This window comes from Pseudorca crassidens, chromosome 6 (genome assembly GCF_039906515.1).
Source record: "Pseudorca crassidens isolate mPseCra1 chromosome 6, mPseCra1.hap1, whole genome shotgun sequence".
In the NCBI taxonomy this organism is placed as follows: Eukaryota; Metazoa; Chordata; class Mammalia; order Artiodactyla; family Delphinidae; genus Pseudorca; species Pseudorca crassidens.
In genome coordinates, this window is record NC_090301.1 from 89,013,136 (window position 1) to 89,033,494 (window position 20,359).

Consider the following 20,359-nt stretch of genomic DNA (forward strand, 5'->3'; position numbering starts at 1 on the left):
CTGCAAAAGTTATTAATATCTTTTAAAGTTGAGTACTTGTGAACTTACCAAATCAATGAGAGAAGAAAACATATGTTCTTGAGCATGATGTTGTATTAGATGTTTTGCATGTATGATTTATTATTATTATTGGCTTTCAGTGGAAATTTTCTTAGCTTAATACTGTGGTTCCAAGAACTGGAACCATCCCCTTATAAACTCATACTTTTATTAGAAGCCTACTGTGTTCAAGAAACTGCTTGATGCAATACATGCTTTTTTAGCCATTCCATCAGTGAACACTATGAGATGTGTCATTAAAGCCATTTTGCAATAAGGAAATAAGTTTAAAGAGATTAAATAATTTGTCCAAAGTCAAATAGCTCATAGTTAGAATTTGAACCCAGATCTAACTGGTTCCAAAGCCTCTTCCATTCTCCACAAGGCCCCCTTGTTTTTGAAAAGATGACTAACTGAAGATTTTTCTGTCTGCTTGTTATAGTTTCTAATAGCAACAGTTATAGCATAAACACACACCTATATATATAAAGGTATATCCATACTTGAACTTTTTCAGATTAATGTAAATAGTAGACATAGATAAATTGCAAAATATATGAGAAATAAATAAACAAAAACGTAAGCCATTAGAATATAATTACTGTAAATAAAAGAGTATAGCTCATTAAATCCAGTTTTTGTGTGTGTTTGTTTATTTGAAGGTGTGAAGAGAACAATCATGTTGCTTAAAAATGTACACCTTGCTTTAGTGGGACATTTTGATATTTCTGTTGGCTCTTTCCAAACTAACTTTATCTCCTGCCTATGGGAAAACTTCTACTCTTATTTGAAAATTTATGTCACGGAATTCCTGAAATTTGAACACAGCAAAGATCCTTTGTTATTAATTTTATGCATCATGAAAGTATAGCCTTCTCTAATGAAATGTTTATAAAATAGGTTACATTTTATAGACATTTCTGAGAAAAATTTCAGCCCTAACTCTGCATATCTTGCTTAACTTAGAGATTTTGTTTTCCATTTAATGAAAAGAAAATTAAATACCAGAAAATTATATTTAGATCACAATTTCATTTTGACTGCTTGTATCAAAGCACATAAATTCAGATTTATTTTTCCTCATTTTTTTGTGAGTTGCCATTGAACTTGAGATAGAGAGGTAGTTTTTTGACAAAAAGACTGAAAATACTGTGTAAACTGTAATAACAAAAGGGTGAGCTAAGAAAAACATTGCTTGACCTTGAGTTTTAAAATTTATTTCTAGTACTTTTTTTTTTCAGAATATTCTTCGAGTCACTGAATGATTTAACCTTGTGTTAAATCAGTCGGCTATGTACATATTTTATCCAGCACACTGGAAAAATATACACTCACAACTGCTAATTTCTCAGAAAAGTAATCATTGGGTATGATTCTAAACTATAGCTTATCACTGAACTTTTATTTTGTGGAAAAATTCTTTAAAGTTTCATGCTATTATGTTGACTTTGACTCTTCATTTGTTTCTATACTCCTAGACCTGAAGATACTCATATTGAAGTGTCAGTATTGTATTGACAGTCCAACACTTTAGTTTGTTTATTGCTCTGGGAATCTAGTTTGTGTTGTGAGGAGGCAGTTCTGTGCTTGGATTTAAAATCCAAATCATAACCCATGCAGTGATCATCTAATCAATGTTGGGAAAAGAATCCAGATCTCAGTGTGCTACTGGTGAAATAGCAAAGATATATTTAGCGGGTTTTGTTCTAAGGGGGAAAAACACACTGAAAAAGACAAAGGGAGTACTTTGTGCTCCTGTATCCTGAAAGTCAGTAGCTGTTGCATTTAGGTCTTTAGAAAATGTAAATATCCACCAAAGCCCACTGAAAAAAGAGAGAGAATCTAATAAACACCACCGTCCAATTTTACAATATTCTAGAGTGTTTCTTTCTTGATAAGATATTGCATTTTAGTACTTTTGAAAAAAAATTTCCTATCATTCACAGTCTGTTACAAACAGTTGACTTCACAGGCTATTTTATGCCAATGGTGTTGATGTGCTGCTGTTTACAATACAATAAAAGTTAATGGAAGGGAGCAAAATAAAATTCAGTTACTATAGAAATGTTCCTGAACCAGTCAAATAAATTGAAATTAACTGCCATTTCTGAAAAGTTTTAGAATTTCAGTGTCAATCATATCTTTTATTTTTGTCCCTTGAATAGAACATGTTACGTTAAATTGTGTATATGTCTAAACAGGTTATTATTTTGCAAATGTCACATGCATTCCATATACTTTTTAAAATATAAATTTAAAGAATTACCCTATATGAGTTTTCAGCCACTTTCAACAGTGTTATCCGTCCCAAATATGACATGGTGCAGCATTGGGAATTAGTAGCTTTAGTTTTTGGTTAGGTTACTCTCTAATTTAGGCAAGTTGCTTTGCCACACTATAGTTCAAAGTTCTTACCCACAAAATAGGACTTCTAATCAATCAGTGATTTTTTAACATTTCTTAAAGGAATTGACTGAGGTTGGAACTGGGGGAGAGGAGGACTGTTCATTCAGTTCACTCACTTATCCCTAGTTATTCCTAGGAGTACTAGAACACGTTTGAAAATGCTTGTAATATGTTACACTCTTTTCTGTTTTCATTCTAGAAGCATATTTATAATTATAGGAATGTGGGACAACCAGATACTAAATTCATGTAAATGGCTCTACTTGATATCTGTTCCAAAGGCAAAGGGCTTTTCAAAGTCTTCAGCTTTCATTAGGACGCTCTAACAAACACATTCTTAACGCATATGTATGTAGAATGTCATAACTTATATTTAGTACTGATGGTCAGCTCTGAAAGTACATTTCCAAGTATCTATGAAGGTTTGTATCACCAGTAGAAAAGTCCAGAGAGTTTCAAAGCAACTGGAATATATCTTTACCAAGTGCATGAAACAGTGTTGTTTTGTTTACTTCAGAGATTGAAGAGCAGTGTCATCATCAAGAGACGATATTTATAGGCACAGTTTAGTTTTCAAAGTAAATGAACTATAATTTACATTGTAAACTTATAAATACTGCTATTCATTAGCAGAAATACTCTTTTTAGATATTAAATATGAAAGTGGCCATATATGACCTTATATTATGAATAATTTAAAGATATGTGAGGGAAGGGAAGGGATTAAATTATATGAAGTTGAATATTCCTAATCTATGAAGAGAGTGTATATGATTTGAGGTGACAAGGTAGACAAAAAAAGGCAAGGAATACCAGAAAAGGGTAGGCAAAGGATGCCTTCTGTCTTTTAATAATGGTTTTAATTTAAAGAAGAGCTCTAAATAATTTCTATATTTTGCCATCATACATTACATTTATTTCAAAAAGTTTCACATTTAAGTGTCCCAGTGTAAACTACTGCATTAAGGAAGGACATGTAACTTTTGTCTGGACATTTGATCAGTGTCGGTATTCCAAAGGCAGCCTCATATAATAGACGCTCAAGTAGCATCAGCTCATATCTGCTATGTACTCTGACATATGCTGAATGGAAGACCTTTATTTTTCCTCCTCTTTAAGGTTTCAGTGATGGATGAACTTTTTGAAAGATCATACTTTTTATTGGAAAAAATAACTTTTGAACATTTTATCATCATGTTTGGTGATATTGACTATTATTAGTGTTTCTACCATTTGATAATGTTTTTATTGATTTTGAACAATGGATTTTGGATCCATATGCCTGAAATTTTATTTGTAGTACTGTTTCCATTAAGCAGGGTTGTATTAAAGAGTAGGCAGGAAAAAATGTTCATGTAGGCAAATGTTAAATGGAATATTTTGTAGCCTGTTGTAGATGGTTCTGAGGAAATAATTATTTTAAAAACATCTTCTGCCAACAGTAACACTGAAGGGGATGCCCAATTACGGACAAAGAACAAATGTTCTTGGCACTAAGGTTACATAAAGCATACTCTTTTTGATGGGGCATTTGTAACTAAAGCTACTGACTCAGCAGTCATTCTCTGGAAATTAGTATACTATGGCCATTTTCCCCTCAACCCACTCTTCTCCATTACTCTCTATAAACTAGAAACCATTATTCACCCACGTACTCACCACTGTCATGAATCTTCCACTTTCTTGACATGTTAGATCACTTTTTTCCATCATCTAATTTTATCATGTTACACTCCTTTTGTAGCCTTTGATTAATCTCACCTCATTTTTTGAATGCTAATTGTTTTTCTTTGTTTTATATCTTCCTTTTTGGTTTTCATGTTCTACTACTTTAATTCCTGGCTTCTCTACATACCGTATTGTAAATTAGACTTCTAGAAAGATATCAGGGAAAATTGTTAGTGTCAAGGTCTCTCAGAATAGAGGATTAGTGAGGATCCTGATCTTCTCTTCTGAAGACAGAAGTTTCAGTCAGGCTAAATAGTTTGCACAGTACTGCCTAGGGAATGGCTGTCATTGGTGGTTTTTGATCAAGGAAGAGAGATGCGAGATAGAAGAAATATTGGAAATATTTACTGGAGGGAGTTCTAGTTATTCTATCTTTGCCTCTTTGCCATGCTCTGTATGCTAGAAGGCGGACTTCTGTGGACTGCATCACCCCAACTCTTTTACCTTCCAGCCTCAGATTGGATTTAAACCATGGAAAGCATTGGCAGGAGATTAGACAATGGAGGAAGCAAGAGGCCAGAATATTTATTTATCCCCTTTCCCTCCATGACCAACTACAGTGGTTTAGCAGTGGCTGAGTTCCTCTGCCAAATGTCATCTGCTTTTGGTAGGTGGCTTTTTCCTTAGCTACAGCTTTCACCAGCTTCTGGTATCAGATCTAGGAAAGAACTTTATCATCGGTTCCTTAGCCACACCTCTGTAAATAATTAAGAGAAAAATAATAAAACCAGTTGCGTACATAAGACTGACTTCTTTCAATTAAATTCTTTTCAATTATCATTTAAAAACATGTTCTCTGTTTACTACAGGAAGCTTGGCTGTTACAAAAAAAAAGGTTGGAAGAGTGGAAGAGTTTAAAAGCAATGAGAAAAATTAGACTAATTTTGCAATTTTTCAGGTGTGAGGGAAGGTGAGACTACTTGGGACAATGACACCAAGAATAAGAAAAATGGGAGAGAGAGTCTTAAAATGTATTAAAAATCAAAAGATGATAGAATTTAATATTTTGTTTGATATGCTTATTAACTTTAAAGTTTTAGGAGATTGTTTCCAAACTGTCAGCCGTAGAGTGAGGGTCAGGTTGACTTTACTGGATCATTCAGGTGTTCCAAACAATACATAAATTCTTTATAACTAAAAGAAAAAAAATCAATATTCAAGTTACTCTTATCTTGATTCCTTAATAAAAATAACTACTGAATTTGGTGGTTGAACTTTGTTCTTCCTTTGAAAATATTTATAATAATTTTTAAATAACAAAATTAAAAATTGTTCCATATAATATTTTAAAATGACATTTACATCCTTGAAGTAAATCTTCGAGAAAAATCAGAAAAAAATATGGCATTAGTAGTAAAATTTCTATTTAAGTACTAACCCACTGGGCAAAGCTATGTTGAATCTGCCATTATCCCAATGTAATATCTTACCCAGAACTCCAACTATAAGATTTTAACTCAACAAGAGATGAGTACTATGTCATTGGTGCATTCTGTTCTTAAGTATTTAAACTAGGTTAGTCCCAAATATATAATTAGACTGGTATTATCCAGGAATATACTTGTTTAGCATGATAAATGATATTCCCAAAAATGAATAATCAAGAGTTTCGTAATAGAGTATCTCTAACTGTGAGGCAACAGTTAAGCTGAAAGCATATTCTGGATTTCCACTTTTTCTATTTATCGTAATTACTAGGAACCTTACCAGGGTAGCAACCTACTTGACTAAAAGAGAAAAACTCCGCAAAGAGTATTTCTTCGATTTATTTTTTGCCAAATATCAGCTCCTTTCTTCTGATACATATAGTCTATGAAATAAAAGTTAGGAGCCTAGTGCTTGAGTGGAGTGCTGGAAACAGTACAATAAATACCGCTGTTGTACAGAATAGAGGCCTAACTACAGAAAGCAGCTTTAAAATAGGTTTTAAATATATAATAAGTACCTGTTAAACTGCAGCCCACACAACTGTTCTGTTTTTAGTGTCGTTTTTGTATGTCTGCTGAATACCTGTAAAATGAAAGTTTCCCTACATTTATTTTTTGCATTTTTCTTTCAATCAAACAAAAGCAGTCTTATGTATAACAGGGGGCCATATTATTTTCCTCTTAGAAAAGGATAACCATTATTCTGAGAAAACATTGACTGCTTTTTCCATAAACTCAACCATGTCTTAGTAAGAATTTGTGTTAAATATTTCTCACATATACCATCACATTTCATGTTTATATTTTATATATATTTTGTCTATTTTGTCAGCTCCACTAACTGCCAAATTACATCACAAGATTAATCTTTTTTGTTGCTCTGTAATATATGCATGTATATATAATACATGTATGTATATATTATGCATATATATATTACAGATATGTTACATATGCACACATACCTAATACACGCACACGTGTATATACACACATATAGATGTACATATATACACATATCTATAAGGTGAAAATAAGTATATAAATAGAGATACAACCAAAAGTAAGCAAGTTTATTTTTCTCATTCTGAATCAGGAACGTTTCCCATACCAAAATATGTAATGCTTTGGCTCGGAACATCTCATTTACTCCCAATGTAGGTTGAAGTCTTTGTGTTGATGGAAAAACAAACACAGCATCCATTCATTTATACTTACCATTTATCAGTTACCATATAGCAGTTTTTTCACAGAAACTTAAGCAGATAGTCAAATAACTCTCATAAGGAGATTTTAGGTCCTAAAGAGGAAATGAGGCATACTGCCAAGTTATGAGTCAAACCCCAGAAAAGGCAATATGTAAAGATTCTTGTTTGTTTGTTTTGCTCTCTTTCATTTTACTTGATTTTTATTGGCATTGGTCGTGGTGTTAGGGAACACGTCACTATCTCTTAGAGAGTAGCTTGTTGGAGCCACTGTAGTGTTACAGATGTATGAGACTAGATTTCTTTTGGTTAACATAGTTGGTGTTTTTACTTCATTTCTTTTCTCTAGAAGGAATACTCTGGTGGTTGTGTTTGATGCTTGCTGTTTGGGAAATAAGTATGTTTACCAAATGAATGGGCTTGGAATAGGCTTGTATAAAGATCCTAGTGTTAGTCCTGTTTTTCTTTGTCAGTATCAAATAAGGAATTGAATCAAACGGATTCAATTCCTGGGAAAATGGACTACTTTTCTTCACTTTAACCTGACTTTTCTACATTCTTTGTACATCCAGCTATTTGCCAAAAATAAGAGTTCATTTTTCTGATATCTATACACTTATATTGATTACCTGATAACAGAGGGTTTCTGGTGGCCAATCACTACAAACTTAGAGATAGCAAACTTGCCCTGCGCTTAAATTGTCTCATGTCTGAAAATCATATACAGTGTAATTGCATTCAAGTAATTAAATAAAATGATATTCACATGGAGCTTATGAAATTAGTCCCATTGTTTTATATACTTGTATTAGTTTGCTAAGGCTACCACAAACTTGGCGGATTAAGCAACCGAAATGTATTTTCTTAGTCCTGGAAGCTGGAAGTCCCAGATCAAGATGTTTGCAGGTTTGGTTTCACCTGAGGCCTCTCCCTTCGGCTTGTAGATAGCCGTCTTCTTGCTGTGCCTTCACCTGGCCATTTCTCTGTATGTGCACACCCCTGGTGTCCCTCTCTTCTTGTAAGAGAAGTTATATTGGATTAAGGTCCCACTCTGAAGACCTTAATTTAATCTAACTTACTTCTTTAAAGGCCCTATCTTTAAATACAGATATATTGGGGTCTAGGGCTTCAACATATGAATTTTGAGGGGACACAATTCAGTCCATAACCACACTTTACCTTACTAGGACGGCTTTCTTAAAGTCTGATAGGTAAAGTGGCAAAGAACTCAGCAGCCAGCAATCCGATTTAGATTCAGATACCAGCATCTTCATAGTTTTCTCCATCCTCTCTGGTCAAATTACTTGTTTTCCAAATCTTAGTTTTCTTATCTGAAAGTGAGGTCAACTGTTTCATGATAGAGTTGTTTTGAGTATTAAATTAAATAGGTGTACAAAGTTGATATGTTACTATGGGGTTTCTCAATCTCAGATCTATCGATATGTGGGCCTGATAATTCTTCCTTCTGGGACCAGAATGGCCTCCCCCACCCATTAGAGCCAAGGGCCTACTTTCTGGCACCCATGGGCTGAATAAATGTCAGCTCTAGTTATTGAATAGTTCAACAGACTGTGCTATTTTTGAGATGCTAATAGGCAAGTTCTTACAATAACTTCACTTTTTGTACAGAAGCTAATTGAATCTCTGGTGGACTGACATTATTTTAAAGTGATGATTAATTTTTGAATCCCTATTTAATGATGTAATTACTTGCTTGACATCTAAGGAAATCTGAGTTGAATGTTTCTGAGACTTTCAATTTTTTCTGAGTATTTTTATTTTATTTTGAAAAGTTTCAAACATACACACATGTTGAAAGATTGCTGTAATGATCACCTATTACCAAGAGTCACCCAATTGTTAACATTTTGCCACATTTGTTTATATTTCTGGAATGAATTTATATAGTCAAAGGGGGAGAGTGGGCATAGTTTGCATAAATAACTCAGACATGATTCATTCTGGTAAAATGTCCTACTTTTCATCTTTCTTTATTCAATTCTACTTATCATTGTGGCAATGGGCTCCATGTCTGGGAATTACACGGATAATTCAGTTTGAATATCTGCATCAAAAGTGTGCACATCTGGATTTTTCTTGATTTTTTTATATCCTTCATATGCATAGTATCTCTTCTGAGACGGATTTCTGGCTAGACACTACATTATTTATAGTAGTCAATGGCTTAAAGTGTCACCCATTTGAAGGAGTCTTAACTCTTTTATTTCTGTATTTTCTGAGTCATAGTGAATTCTCTGATCACATTTTGCCCATCTGAGTAAAAATAACAATTTGGTAGATTTAAAATTTCTACTTCTAGTTAACAATATAAATTTACCCAGCATCTTAAAAATAAGGCTGTAAACCTCCCTAGAAAAAGTGAATTATATTTTAAATTTTGATAGTTTTTCAGTTACTGCTGAATGAGGAATATGCCAAACATAAATTCTGTCATTATGTTCTAATATATAAAAAAGTACATATTACCTGAATTATAGTACCTTTTCTCATTAATGAACATTTTGCAGAATTTTTAAAAGTAGATCTAAAAATTTATATAGAGAAATATATTGGAATGTTTGTGCAAATTAGGGAATTTCAATTTTCTTTATTTATTGCTTTTTTTAAAAAAAGTTGAAGAACCCTCTATCACATTTTAAAATTATTTAACTCCAAACCACCAAACAAATTTATTACATCTTATTTGCCAGATAGGACCCTGGAATCTCTTGAAAGAAAAATTTACATTTGTGAAGCTCAATCTACTGTTTACATTTAAACCCAGTCCTCTAATGAATGTACAATTATAAAACAATTTTAATCTGCAACAAAGCAGTTTTATAATTGTTAAGTCTGCATGATGCATTGTTATTTGTCACATTTATATATTTCTCCATCCGTATCCCAGCTTATTTTGCAAGCAAAAATACTCATAAGATCTCAGTGACTAAAATGGTTAATAGTAGTCATAGTCACTCTATCTCCAGGTAGATAGACATTTCATCCTGGATATATAATTTAATCCATTTAAAAGTGGGAGAAAGCAGTACAATGACCTGTGGATTTAAGGAGGATATAAGTTAGAAACAACTGATGGAGATATACATATATATATAAGTTTTAAATGTTGGATGTTATTTGTTTCTGGTGAAGCAGCCATTACTTGTAAGCAGGATTGAATTCATTTTCTTCCCAGTGATTGAAACAATCTAAATCTGAGCAAAGCAACCTCCTGTGCCAGATCCTGCATTCTCTTAACCGGTAATAAAGAACCTTGCCGGCCTGACAGGTTGTCACAGCAGTTATTCACACGAAGTTCTGTAGCAGTTGTATCTGTCAGCCCATGTAGTATTGAATATTTTAACTGGCAGTCTTCCAAGACTGAACATTAATCTTACCATCTCCTATTACAGTCCCTAATCAAGATATTCCAGGGGTGATTGCACTAACATTGTTTGAAGACTACATCTACTGGACTGATGGGAAAACCAAGTCACTCAGCCGTGCCCATAAAACCTCGGGAGCAGACAGACTCTCACTGATTAACTCATGGCATGCCATCACAGATATCCAGGTGTATCATTCTTATAGACAACCTGATGGTAATTATTCTTTCCATGATTTCCATAAGTGCATCAACATCTTTTAGTAACATTCCATTTTTGTTTCCTTTAAGGTTAAGTGTAAATTTATTTTTGAGAAAGGTTACCAGATTTGACTGCTTAGCATAATTGTATAGAATAAATTCAGTTGATATCAAATACTGCTGTTAAGGGATATGGTTAGAAGCTCAATAATAGTACAAGAATTATGGATTTGTTGAAATCATATTAACCTGAAATGACATTAATACATGTAGTTGGAGAAGTGAAGACTGCATTCTTGAAATCATTTATTTACAAAATAGTTATAGGATCCTAGTTTCTGGACTGCTAGGTGAAAGGAACTATATTTATGTAACTCTGAGGCTCTAAAAATGAGAACTGTATCAAGTTTGCTTAAGCATACGTCTAGTGGGAATTCTATCAGGCCATATGGAATAAAGTTTTGATTATTTTGCTACCCACTATACTATTACATGTAGACCATCATTTCATTATTTTATTTTACATTTATATTTTTAAACCTGTGTATATACTCATCCAAAATACTTTTAGTCTCTGTTTGTTTTTCTGATGGACACTTTTTTCCTACTAAAATACTTTCTATTGTGGAGATACATTCTTAAAATTATTTAATGATAAAATAAATGTCATAGGATGATGAGTAGAGTTTTTAACAAAATAAAATTATATTTATAATCTTGATGAGTTCTTGATTACAACGTTGTATTCAAATACAAGTTATGAAGCTTAAATGTCCTATCTCTCATCCCATATTATATTATTGGCCTTGATTATCCCATTCTGTTGTTGTTTCTTTCTCATCTGTAGTCTCCAAACATCTCTGTATGACAAATAATGGAGGTTGTAGTCATCTGTGCCTTTTAGCCCCTGGAAAGACTCACACCTGTGCATGTCCCACCAACTTCTATCTTGCAGCTGATAACAGGACTTGCTTATCCAACTGCACAGCCAGTCAGGTGAGTGGAGGTCTAGAAATCATTTCATGGCATGTATGAGCAAGTTGTTATAAAGGTTTTGCCTGTGTTTTGTTTATTCACGTAAACCGTTTTTGAAACATCATGTTTTTTGTTTGGCATAGCATTAGATAAACATTCCATACATTATAGAGAGGGTCACAGAGTAAGGGAAAAGCAATTTGATACATATTGTTAAAATGGGAATTTAGGAAGTACACATAGAGGTTAAAAGGAAGACAAAAACAAAAATGGAAACCATTCTTACACCGATCCACACAGAATAATGGTGCAAATCGTAAGCAGGCATAGCAGAATCATCAGGGGAAATTTGACCTATTCCAAGATACCAGGGTGATTGAGGCATAGGGTTAAGACTAAGATATATGCAGTTTAAACAAAGAAAAAAATATTCCTAGATAATCTGCTCTGTATCACCATCTCTACCTCTCTGTCATTCTTCAGAGTAAGTGATATGGAAAATATGTTTGTAAAAAGTAATTTTCTAGATATTTTTATTGAAAATTTATATGATCTAAATAATTTCCTTCTGAAATCTCTTTTTCTTCAAAATGTAGTTATTTTCAGTGAAGCTATTTCAGAAGTTAATTTTTCTACTTAATGGTAGTTGCATGGACTTTATTACTTTCAAAATTTGGACAAAAGTCATATGGCATTATAAAATTTAATTTTTTATATTTGAGTAACTATCTTGTTTAAGATAAAATTGTAAAGGAAATGTGATTTGGTTTTTTAACATGACTAAATTTATTCTTAGAATTCTGTGTTTTAAATTTGCTGGTTTTACAATTCTAGCAGTGACATCATAGGAAGAGACTGAATTTCTCTTAGGGTGTGCTTATTTTCAAAAAGAGAAGCTAATTCTAGCTCAACTTGCCTCTTAAGTTATGACTATGAGGCTCATACAATAAAGAACCATATAAACGAAAAAGATCCAACCTCTTCCAGGAAGCAGTATGTGTAGTGGTTAAGGGCATAGACTCTGAAGCCAGACTCACTTTGACCATACTCTGACTGCTTTAAATAAGCTGAATTACCTTGGCTTTGTTACTTAACTACTTGATGCCTCAGTTTTCTCATCTTTTAAATGGGATTGATAATATTTCCAGGCCACCGTTATGAAGATTACATGGGAAAAGTTCCTGGGTCATAGTAAGTGTTGTTGTTATTACCCTAGCCCTCTAGTGCAAGTAGAATATACTTGAGTATGTGTGCAATTAGTGTGAGCTGCCATCAGGAGGTTCTGATGTCTAGTTGAAAGCACAGGTCACAGTCTCTTTTTTCTTTACAACTGTGTTGTTTTAATTATACTCTCCTAAGTATTTATGTGAACAAAATTCATTATTTTTAGAGAACTAGCAATTTGTCACTATGGGAGGTAAAATAAGCAAACTAGAGGTAAAATTTAAGGGAGAAGTCACATCTTTAAAAATTTTTTAATTATAATTTCTGTTAATTTTGTTTAGTTTAGACAGATTTTCAATTTAACCTCTGGGTTATTCTGAAATAACCTCTGTTCTCTTGATTTGGAGCAGACCAGGGTCACTCTGCTGAGGCCCAACACTGAGGCTATAGGTAACTTAGTGGAAATGACACCTGCCTAAGCCCTTTACAGTGTAGTGAGCCTCATTAGCTGACTGGAAATAAAGTAAAGCCAAAGGATGTCTGACACACAGATGAAATCTCAAACAGCAGGACATAGATAGTAAAACATCAGCCTCACTGTAGTCATAAAAGGAATAAGATGTTTCAAATTATTAAATAAGAAAAACCTAGGATTGTATGTATTCAAAGGCAAAAAGTCTGATCAGTCAATTAAATGAAAACTTAAATCAACCTAGAAAAGTATTATTCATATAACTAAATTACCTCTCAATTTGGTACCAGTGATAACATGACTAAAATATTTATAATTTTTCATATACCCCCAATAGTGTTTTGCATGAATTAAAAAAAATAAGCAATAGCAAGACAGTACAGTAACAACAGAATGTTATGGATCAGATATCTTTGTTTTCAATACTTCCTGAAAAAAACAGTTATCACTTCATTTGTCTCATTTTTAAGAAAAAAGTTAACGAAGAGTAACATCTCAGCTAACACAATCAAGTAGTGGTTGTCCCTGTAAGTCCTGTGGTTTATGCAGTCATTTTATCTCCGATTCTTTTCTGATACAATGGGAGGGAAAAAAGATCTACTGTATACTTCTTGGAGAAAAGTCAGTTCATAGCACAATTTTTAGTGAGGTAGATATTAAAATGAAGTGAATAATTTATGTACTTCAGAATCATATCATTAAGCATTCTGATAAAAAATATTGTATTTTAAATTTATCTTACTAAGGGATTTGGGGTTTATCATCTAGTTACTGCAGCCAACTATACACCCCCAAATATTATTGATTTTTAACAAAATAGGCAAATCACACCGATAAGAATTCTATTAGGATTGGAAATGAACATATGAAAATCTGGTAAAAATCAAGGTTAGGTCCAATTCTTGTGGCACAAATCATTTCAAATATTACATTTAAATCATTTTAATTAGAAAACTATAAAAGTAAATTTAAAATGAATTTACTTATTTTTAAGTGGGGACTCTTCCTGTTTTGAGTAAACTTCACTATATGTAGGATTTGCATTTTATCCATGTACCCACTTAGTAGACATGCATTTAAGAGTTTCTTTATAGCTTCTTCTTGTGGGTGATGATTGCAGTCTGCAATTTATTTTATGAAGCTATTAGTCTTGGAGAGCATTTACCATGAAGAATGTTTTGTATTTATGTTTAGCATTTATCTTTTCAAAGTTACTGTATTTAAGTATGAAAAAAAAAGCCCAGACACAAAATAGAAGAAATCTTCCTCTGAGAGTAATGAATAAAATATGGATTAGCATAAAGAGTAATAATAAATATATTTTACCCTGGCCTTCCCTTAACTCAAAACACTTTTATGTCCTTATTAAAAATGAAATGGTGAGCAAAATCATTGTGTCATCATCTATCATTCCAACAGTGGGTGTTTATTTAAATCAGAAATATTTAGTAAAATTAAACATATGTGTAAATATATGTAAATTTTAAAATATTTTTAATATTAAAAATTTAGATATTTTTCAAATCTTGATTGGAAAGACTTTGAATATACTCAGGAGACTTGAAATCATCTTACTTATATACTTTGATATACTGTAATGACTGGAAATGTTTAATGTTCACGGCAATTGCTTTCAGAGTAAGCCTTATATCCCCAGACAATCGCTATCTATCAAAGTAATATTTTTCTTTTGGTAATTTATGAAAGCCATAACAAACATGACCACAGGCTAAGTAAATATGGGAAAATCAGTTGAACAGGGAGATCTTCCTTTGGATTCACAGTGCTCTATTCCCTCTTACAGTGCCACTGGCAAAAAACTTACTCTCTTATTTAAAATATAAATATATAAATATATATATATATATATATATATAAATCTACCCTGAATCAGCTCCATGATATCCAGATAGGTTCAGTAAAGGCTAGCATCACAGTCTGTCTTACTTGAAGACAGTAGCAGTATTTTAAATGAACAAATTTTTAGCTTGCTAATCCATTTTCATTAGAGCAAATTGAACCTAGGTTATATATTTCTATGTTACAAATCTGCCTGGCATGCAACATGCTAAGATAAATGTCATCTTGCTTTTAGTCACTCACATGAGAATTACAGCAAAAACACTTCAAAAAGAGAATGAATACATTTTAGAAAATACCTAATATTTTCAATTTCAGAAGAAGAAAAAAAATTGAAGTACTAGAAGAAATCTACTAAATTTAACTATCGCTTGTTTTTATTCACGGCAACTATTTCAGATGCATGTGCTCTCTGTATGGAAAGTGTGATTTTCTTTAGATTCTTCTATCTTATGAGGGTACGTTTGGAACTGGATATTACTGAGAAAAGGATAAGTTGTGGTCTGAGATCTAAGATTGGCTGAACTTTCTCGGTCACTGTGTATGGTTGGCCAGTGAAGTTAGCAGGAACAATAATTCAAATTAATTAAATTAGTTAAATTAATTCAAATTAACTAAATGAATTCAACTCAATACCTCTTCCTGGTATCTCTGATGATTTTTAGCCCTACTCAGTGTTCAGCAAAAGTTTTCTGTAGCGGGACAGGTAATAACTATTTTAGGCTTTGTGAACCACATGGTCTGTGTAGCAGTACTAAACTGTTGTGGTGAGAAAGCAGCTGTAGACAATAAGTAAATTCATGAGTTTGTCTTTGCTCAGGAAATTTCACCAGGTTTTCCTGAACAGTGTGCTTTCCTGATGGTCATTTTGCTGCTTGTTGTGCACTTATTCTCCATTGTGGAATGCTCTAAGACCACCACAGTTCACATTTGCAGCAAGAGAGTAGGCTAGGCTGCTCTGCCCTAGTGAGTTTTTAAATATCAGTTACATATGAGTAGCGTTCTTTAATCTTTTTTTTTTCCCCCTTTATTTCAAAGTTTCGTTGCAAAACTGATAAATGTATTCCATTCTGGTGGAAATGTGACACCGTGGATGACTGTGGTGATGGATCTGACGAACCAGATGACTGTCGTGAGTACACTGGCAGATGCAGGAATTTAGAATTTAGAGCTCCTTACGTCCCAGATCCGGAAAATTGAAGCTAGATCTTAAGTATTGCCTTCTGATAGCTTTCAAAAATTGAAACAGAAAGGTTTTATGTCAGTAGTTTAAAATACAGCAAAAATTGTTGCAATGTCTTGTGTATGTCTCTGATCACTATTACATCCACAATGACACCATCAGCACTTTGTATTCGTCATCTCTTTCTCAATTTTTTTTACTTGTAGAATAACTAAACTCTGCATGTAGCAATCAGGAGAGTAAAAATCAGCATGATTTTGACTTAAGATATCATTAAATCAGAAGCAAAAATGGGCAAGTTTTCAGAATGCCACTCAATGACTGAAATCTTGACTTTAAGGGATACAGTCCTTCGACTTTTCTGTCAGTATTAAGATACTGAAAATTCCTTAAAAGTCAGATTTTTCCAATGTAAGTCATTAGTTGGCTGTTAGTCAATTTAGTATGCTCTTAGTAGTTGCCTTAAAGTGACTACCAATTATGTCTTGACATTTGACTGTCGTTGGCATGGTTAGGTGCTATTTTTTTAAGCTATCTTTGGTAACCTAGGTTGTAATGGACAATCAACAGACTTTTCCTTGTTAGCCTTTTATAGTTCACTCCATGGGTCACTCTAATACTGTCCTGTCAACTTGAAGATGCTTGTAGTCAATCATGATAATTCCTCAACATCCCAGTAGATGGTTGCCTTGATTTGGTCTTGACAGTTGAGTTCAAGATCCTTAGGCTTGCACTAAAGAAAGAAGTATACTGTCTTAGTGAAAGCCAGCTACTTTCTGCTACAGAACTTTCCACCACATAATTACAAAGCTGTTTCAAACTTAGGACCTCTAGATAATTACTTGGATGAGCTGTATTCCACCTCTCTGGTCACTACCAAGTATATCAAACATTTGAAGTTTTTTCACATGTCTCATTTATATGTTTAAAATCAGTAAATAATATATTCAGTGAGAAGGAAAAAGTTTTAAAAGTCATTGCTTTTCTAATATTATTTTTGTTTCTGAAAGGTCCATTACCCTTTGATTTTTTTTAATAAAGTTTTTGTTTTCACTGTGATGGAAAGTATATGAAGAGTAGTATCTGTATGACATAGGTATACTATTATGCCTGAATTATTCTTAAGTTACTGATTTAAAAAAATATCAAGGAATAAGAAATTATGGTGGCCAATGGAGATTTACACAATAAAGTTTATTAATTTTCTCACAATAAACTGTTCTGTGATATAGTAAATACAACTTATTTTTGTAATTTATAGAAATAAGAATGAATGTGTTACTTTAGTTCTCATATTAAGATGACCTTTCCTGCCCAGATTTACTATAGTGTTTTTTGAGGAATTATCCCCATAATGACCTGCAGACAAAGTCAGTAGCACCCAGCTCTCCCTTCTAAAATATTTACAGTTCCTGAACTCTAATTTTAATCTTGACTGGAATTTCATGCTGTATCCAAACTCATATGAAAAATTAACTACAGCTTTAGTATAACACACTTTTTACATTTACCCACTTTCAGAATATTTGGTGAACAAATATAACTTTAATGACTTTTGAAGGGAACCAAAGAGGCATCTGGTATCTAAGAGTCTCTGTATGATCCTTATCCTGGTTAAATACCAATACTAAGTGTTTTTATTGGTGAGATTATCTCTGTGATATTTTAGTAAATGATCTATTTCTTGGAGTTGACGGGTTAACAGCTTGAACATCTGTAGGCATGACACTATTTTGAGAGTCATGGTGAGGTGGAAAATGATGTACGTGTGTCTGTCAAGTGTTTAGACTTCATTTTTGAGTAGCTGCATCATCAAAATTTGCAGGTATTAAGAGCCACTGACAATACCTATAATTTCACCTGAAAAAGCAGAAAAGCTTGATACCAGGTTCATATACCTTCATACTGCAATAATGTTATTTATGCAAATATAGTTGAGTGATGCATCAAGAATTCTCTGGCATCATAAGTTTGTAATTATATTTCCTATAATACCCTAATGCATCAAGAATCATTCTAGAGACACATTTAAAGGTCACATAGGCTTCCTAGTTATTTAACAGACATTGGAACTCCTTTAATATTTACAACCCTTCTTACGGAAAAGTTTTGGACAACCTCACTTGTAATGGACAAGGTGACTGTGGGGATGAGGAAGATGAAAGGGACTGTCATAAGTCCCCTCAAAATGTTCTGTCCTGTCTTACTTCTGACTCTGAACTGAAATTGGTCTAAAAATTACTATCCATACACCATAAGTTCATAAAGTGTTGAAAAATACAACAGCAATTATGCGCAAAGAAATATTAAAGGAACTCGTATATGAAGCAACAGGAAATAGAGGAAATGCATGTTTAGATCATGAGAAAATTAAGGATCGCCCAGTTTAAACATTTAGTGTGATTAATTAATAAATGTTGTAAATTGAAGGTAAATGATGTTCAACATTTTAGAACTCACTTCTATGGAAGCCATGCATATATTGAGGTTTTTTTCCATGTTAAGAAAATTTTAATTAATATTTTAATTATAAAAGCGTAATTTATCTTCCAAAGGAAGTTCAAAATATAATTTATTAATGTTTGATTGACCGATTTGAACTAATAAACAGCATACTATTAATCTCAAAATCAGTGATTAGTAACACACATTAGGATCATCAGTGAAAAGATAAGTGTTTATTGCAAGTTGTGAGAAGACTTCAGAGTCAGATGTGGATTTAAACTTCAACTCCGGCATTTGAAACTTGTATATTCTTGGGTGAATTATTAGAATCCATGAGACTTACTATCCTCATTTATAAAATGGTCATGGTGATCCCAAGGTGAGAAGTTTATAATGAGATTCAATTAGTAACTATATGTGAAAGAACCTAGCCCAGTGCATGATACAAAGTAGATAGACAATAGATCCTACTTTATTGTTATTATTGCTTAAATAAACTCAAAGAATATAGCAAAAACTGCTTTACCATGTAGGAGATATTTATTATAATAACATACGTATGGTATATAAAAATCTTTACTAGTTATGACATTGTCCTTAGATATTAATAAGATTATAGGAATAAATATCAATAATTCTGATTTAAAATGTGATAGTTATAGAAAGTATTTGCTTTAAGGAATGCTGGGGAATATGTATTGAGGGCAGATATTTCTCTCAACACATTACAGGCAGCAAAGTGATCAAATAAATAATTTTTTAAGTGATATTGGAATAACTTTTTAAAAAAATTACAATGAACTGTGCTCTGCCACTCAATACCATGTCTTTGAAATGAGAAGAAATTTAAATGTTTTAAATATATATATTTATATTTATATGTTGTTAATACCTTTCTTCTTACTGTTAGTTTATAAAATCTAATCTGGAGGCCATCTGAGCTGCTCAAAGCTTAACTGTCCATTTGAAACTAATAGCTCTCTGGATGTGAGACATTCACATTGTGCTCTAGGATATGTTTAATATAATAATATAATAAATATGTTGAATGTCAGAAAAGCTCTGTTTAAGAAGTCATGAGCTAAGATTGTCATTCCACGATACCTATATGTTTCCTCCTCTAGCGGAATTTAAATGTCAGCCAGGCCGATTTCAGTGTGGAACTGGGCTCTGTGCTCTGCCTGCTTTCATCTGTGATGGAGAGAATGACTGTGGGGACAATTCTGATGAACTCAACTGTGGTAGGTGATTACATTCTTAACTAAGGAACACGAATCTAATTCTTAACTGATTATGTCTGCACTGATTTAAATTCAGACACAGGCTTTAGCCCACATTTTTTGTTCTCTCTTTTAGACACACATGTCTGCCTCTCAGGTCAGTTCAAGTGTACCAAGAACCAGAAATGCATCCCAGTAAACCTCAGATGCAATGGGCAGGATGACTGTGGAGATGAGGAAGATGAAAGGGACTGTCGTAAGTCACCTCCAACTGTTCACTCTGACCTCTGACTCCCAACTGAAATTGGTCTAAAGATTATTATTGTTCACCATAAATTTATACAGTGTGGAAAATATAATTGCAATGATGGGCAAATAATTCCAACTAGATGTCTATTGGGATGGTTAAGAAACTCTGTATAAAAATATATAGAAAATTAAAACATGGGTGATCTTTACTTAAAAGCTACCTGGAGATTATTACAAACATGAAAAAACATGCATTCATCCACATTATCCTTAAGAGAAGCAGCAAAACCAAATTACAGGTGATTATGGTGCATTTTTAAAAAATATATAGATTTTTTTTTTTACCATAGTAAGTAGCTGCAGGTAATTTTCTTCTGTTGATTTAATTAGTTACTTGAAA

At 32.9% G+C, this 20,359-nt stretch overlaps 1 protein-coding gene across 1 annotated transcript in view; it reads left to right on the forward strand.

Moving 5' to 3' along the window:
- The window catches only part of LRP1B (LDL receptor related protein 1B), a 1,616,178-nt gene that overhangs the window by 1,387,457 nt on the left and 208,362 nt on the right, over positions 1-20,359 (forward strand). Inside the window, exons 62-66 of the mRNA XM_067742376.1 lie at positions 10,219-10,407; positions 11,239-11,387; positions 15,901-15,994; positions 19,615-19,731; positions 19,847-19,966. Of these exons, the coding sequence (XP_067598477.1) occupies positions 10,219-10,407; positions 11,239-11,387; positions 15,901-15,994; positions 19,615-19,731; positions 19,847-19,966 (669 nt within the window). The remainder of the gene's footprint in view (positions 1-10,218; positions 10,408-11,238; positions 11,388-15,900; positions 15,995-19,614; positions 19,732-19,846; positions 19,967-20,359) is intronic.